Here is a 4,253-nt window from a genome sequence, read left to right as displayed (position 1 = left end):
CAAAAGCATTAACAATATCAGTAGCAACAGCAGTAGCAGCAACAGCATTAACAACAGCATTAGCAGCAACAGCATTAACAACAGCATTTGCAGTATTACCAGCATAAGCAGCAACAGCATTAACAATATCACTAGCAACACCAGGAGCAGCAATAGCAGCAACAGCATTAACAACAGCATTACCAATAACACCACTAAACACAGTATTACCAGCATTAGCAGCAGCAGCATTAGCAAACAACACTAAACACAGCATTAGCAGCAGCAGCAATAGCAGCAACAGCATTAACAACAGCATTACCAATAACACCACTAAACACAGTATTACCAGCATTAGCAGTAACAACACTAATCATAGCATTAGCAGCATTCGTAGTATTACCAGCATTAGCAGCAACAGCATTAACAATATCACTAGCAACAATAGGAGCAGCATTAGCAGCAACAGCATTAACAACAGCATTAGCAGCATTAGCAGTAACACCACTAAACAGTATTAGCAGCATTAGCAGTGACAACACTAAACACAGTATTACCAGCATTAGCAGCAGCAGCATTAGCAGCATTAGCAGTAACAGCACTAAACACAGTATTACCAGCATTAGCAGCAACAGCATTAACAATATCACTAGCAGCAGCAGTAGCAGCATTAGCAGCAACAGCATTAACAATATCACTAGCAACAGCAGTAGCAGCAACAGCATTAACAACAGCATTAGCAGCATTAGCAGTAATAGCACTAAACACAGTATTACCAGCATTAGCAGCAACAGCATTAACAATATCCCTAGCAGCAACAGGAGCAGCATTAGCAGCAACAGCATTAACAACAACATTAGCTGCATTAGCAATAACAACACTAAACACATTATTACCAGCATTAGCAGCAGCAGTATTAGCAGCATTAGCAGTAACAACACTAAACACAGTATAACCAGCACTAGCAGCAACAGCATTAACAATATCACTAGCAACAGCAGTAGCAGCATTACCAGCGACAGCATTAACAATATCACTAGCAACAACAGTAGCAGCAACAGCATTAACAACAGCATTAGCAGTAACAGCACTAAACACAATATTACCAGCATTAGCAGCAACAACATTAATAATATCACTAGCAACACCAGGAGCAGCATTAGCAGCAACAGCATTAATAACAGCATTAGCAGTAACACCACTAAACACAGTATTACCAGCATTAGCAGCAGCAGCATTAGCAGCATTAGCAGTAACAACACTAAACACAGCATTAGCAGCAGCAGCATTATCAGCATTTGCAGTATTACCAGCAACAGCATTAACAATATCACTAGCAACACTAGGAGCAGCATTAGCAGCAACAGCATTAACACCAGCATTATCAGTAACACCACTAAACACAGTATTACCAGCATTAGCAGTAGCAGCATTAGCAGAATTAGCAATAACAACACTAAACACAGCATTAGCAGCATTCATAGTATTACCAGCATTAGCAGCAACAGCATTAACAACAGCATTAGCAGCATTAGCAGTAACATCACTAAACACGGTATTAGCAGCATTAGCAGTAACAACACTAAACACAGTATTACCAGCATTAGCAGTAGCAGCATTAGCAGCATCAGCATTAACAGCACTAAACACAGTATTACCAGCATTAGCAGCAACAGCATTAACAATATCACTAGCAGCAGCAGTAGCAGCATTAGCAGCAACAGCATTAACAATATCACTAGCAACAGCAGTAGCAGCAAAAGCATTAACAACAGCATTAGCAGCATTAGCAGTAACAGCACTAAACACAGTATTACCAGCATTAACAGTAACAGCATTAACAATATCCCTAGCAACAACAGGAGCAGCATTAGCAGCAACAGCATTAACAACAGCATTAGCAGCATTAGCAGTAACAACACTAAACACAGTATTACCAGCATTAGCAGCAGCAGCATTAGCAGCATTAGCAGTAACAACACTAGACACAATATAACCAGCATTAGCAGCAACAGCATTAACAATATCACTAGCAACAGCAGTAGCAGCATTAGCAGCAACAGTATTAACAATATCACTAGCAACAGCAGTAGAAGCATTAGCAGCACCAGCATTAACAACAGCATTAGTAACATTAGCAGTAACAGCACTAAACCCAATATTACCAGCATTAGCAGCAACAGCATTAACAGCATTAACAGCAGCAGCATTAACAATATCACTAACAGCAGCAGTAGCAGCATTAGCATCAACAATATTAGCAGTATTAGCAGCAACAGCATTAACAACAGCATTACAGCAGCAGCAGCACCATCCAATTTGAAGGCCAGACAGCTGCTGCTATAACAGGATAATAAATAGATTTTTTACTTACCAGGTATAATGGTGCTTTAGGCAGCAGGTAGTAAAGCACATAGACTACCAGTTCTATCCATTTCTCTACCTAGTGCATAACTGTAGATGCTTTTTCCCACCAGCTTATTTGCCCTTTTCTCATAAAACATGTCTTATTCTTATGCTTGCTCCATGCCTGCCTGTTTTGGACTCCACTACCTTCACAGGAAGATCCTTTCACTGATCTATCAATCTCTATTTGAAAAAAAAAAAAAAGAAAACTTCCTTGTGTCTACTCTGAGCTGTTCACTTTGTATTTTTCAGATTTTAGCCTCCTAAGTTTATTGGTCTCGGTTTTTGAAAAATGGCTCTCCTTGAATTTGTTGCTTCCACTCATTCACCTAAAAGTTTCCGGTATGTTCCTCCTCATCTTTTCCTTATGGGTATGAATACTAAGCACTTTTAGTGATTCTTTTATAAAATTGTCACTGTCTTTAACTTACTGCTTCCATCTTCTTTGTCATCTAGCAAATGTGAGGTTTCCAAAACTGTACACAACTTTCAAGGTGGGATTTGCTAACTGTTCCATTTATTTGAAGTGACACCTCTCCCTGTGAACCCCCACATCTTACCAACCTTCCTTTCTCACATTTTTTGCCTTCAGGTCACCTGATATGACTGTCCTAAGGCCCCATTCCCCATATGTTTTCATTACTGTTTGTTATACCTACTTATGCTCTCCTCCCCAGGCTCTTATCTTCCAAAATGCATCTGTTTATGATTTTTCATGTTTTAGGCCATTCCTCCAATCTTGTACTTTCAAAGTCTTCCACTGTATGTGTTTGTAGCACATACTGATAATAATCTCGTGTGTGTGTGTTGTGAATGCCCTGATGTCCTTGGATTCAGATACCGAAATGGTGCTGTTTGTGTGAACATAATAATGTATCAGTGATACAGCACAAACTTCATATATGAAGAAAAAACATGGTTTCCTTCCATGCATCTGCCTTGTTACTTAAACACACTGATAAAGGCCAGGCCGTACAGGACTTTGTTGAGTGCAAAAGGTAACTGTCCTTTCTTCTAAGTGAACTCTTTTTTCCTATAACCCTGAGTATCGTATTGCCCAGGAATTGTCCAGTCTAGGGCACAGTACAAGGTTATCAGATATATTTACTAATATATTATCTAGCATCATGTCAGAAACTTCCTAAAGTCAACACAGACTGTATCTGCCTGTCATTTCTCATTTGATGCTCTGGATACCCTATGAAATAAGACTATTACATTTATTTCTCATGAATTTCTCACACCGAAACAATAATGTATTGTGTCTTTTAACACAATAGATTCCAGATTTTACAGATGCTCCAAAATTATTCAGTTTGGCAGTGATTCCATGCATTTACCTACAACTGATGTCAAACTGACACATGTTTTCGTCCTTCTGCCTTGGTACCATTGTTGTGAAAGAAGATCAAATGTATCTTCCTCCGCTCTTGAGAAACATCACCATATTCTGAATATTTGCTACAAATGTTGTATAGTGGGTTTGCCATTTTCATTCCCCTTACTTGTGAAAGAATTTTGAGTTGAATACCTTAACAACTTGCTGACTTCTTTCCTTATATATTTTTGGTTATCTCTGCATGTATCTTTTCTTTTGTGAAATAACTGGATATGGCCTTGTTAACCTTGGCTGAATCAGAAAAAGTGTTCGCTTTCCTTGAATAACAAACTTCTGAATTATAGACATTAGAAGCCTGGGTGATGGAACCTCATGTGCATATAAAATATCTATCTATAAAATATTCCACTTATTTCTTAAAAACAGGCACAGGTATATGTTATTTAACCAAGAGTACTATTAATAGCGTATTTCAAATTATCTAAGAACATGCACTTCATTATGTAATTCTTTTTAAAGATTTTTTCCC

At 38.4% G+C, this 4,253-nt stretch overlaps 1 protein-coding gene across 1 annotated transcript; it reads right to left on the bottom strand.

Moving 5' to 3' along the window:
• Positions 1-486: 486 nt before the first annotated feature.
• LOC122788048 (ice-structuring glycoprotein-like) lies at positions 487-3,875 on the bottom strand. The gene is made up of 2 exons (XM_044054970.1): positions 3,744-3,875; positions 487-2,319 (listed from the first exon to the last, which is right to left on the bottom strand). The coding sequence occupies exons 1-2, from the start codon at positions 3,873-3,875 to the stop codon at positions 487-489; spliced, it is 1,965 nt and encodes a 654-aa protein (XP_043910905.1).
• Positions 3,876-4,253: the final 378 nt, after the last annotated feature.

This window comes from Protopterus annectens, chromosome 13.part0, assembly GCF_019279795.1.
Source record: "Protopterus annectens isolate FY-2018-M chromosome 13.part0, PAN1.0, whole genome shotgun sequence".
Taxonomy (NCBI): domain Eukaryota; kingdom Metazoa; phylum Chordata; order Ceratodontiformes; family Protopteridae; genus Protopterus; species Protopterus annectens.
This window is presented reverse-complemented; position numbering and strand designations above follow the sequence as displayed.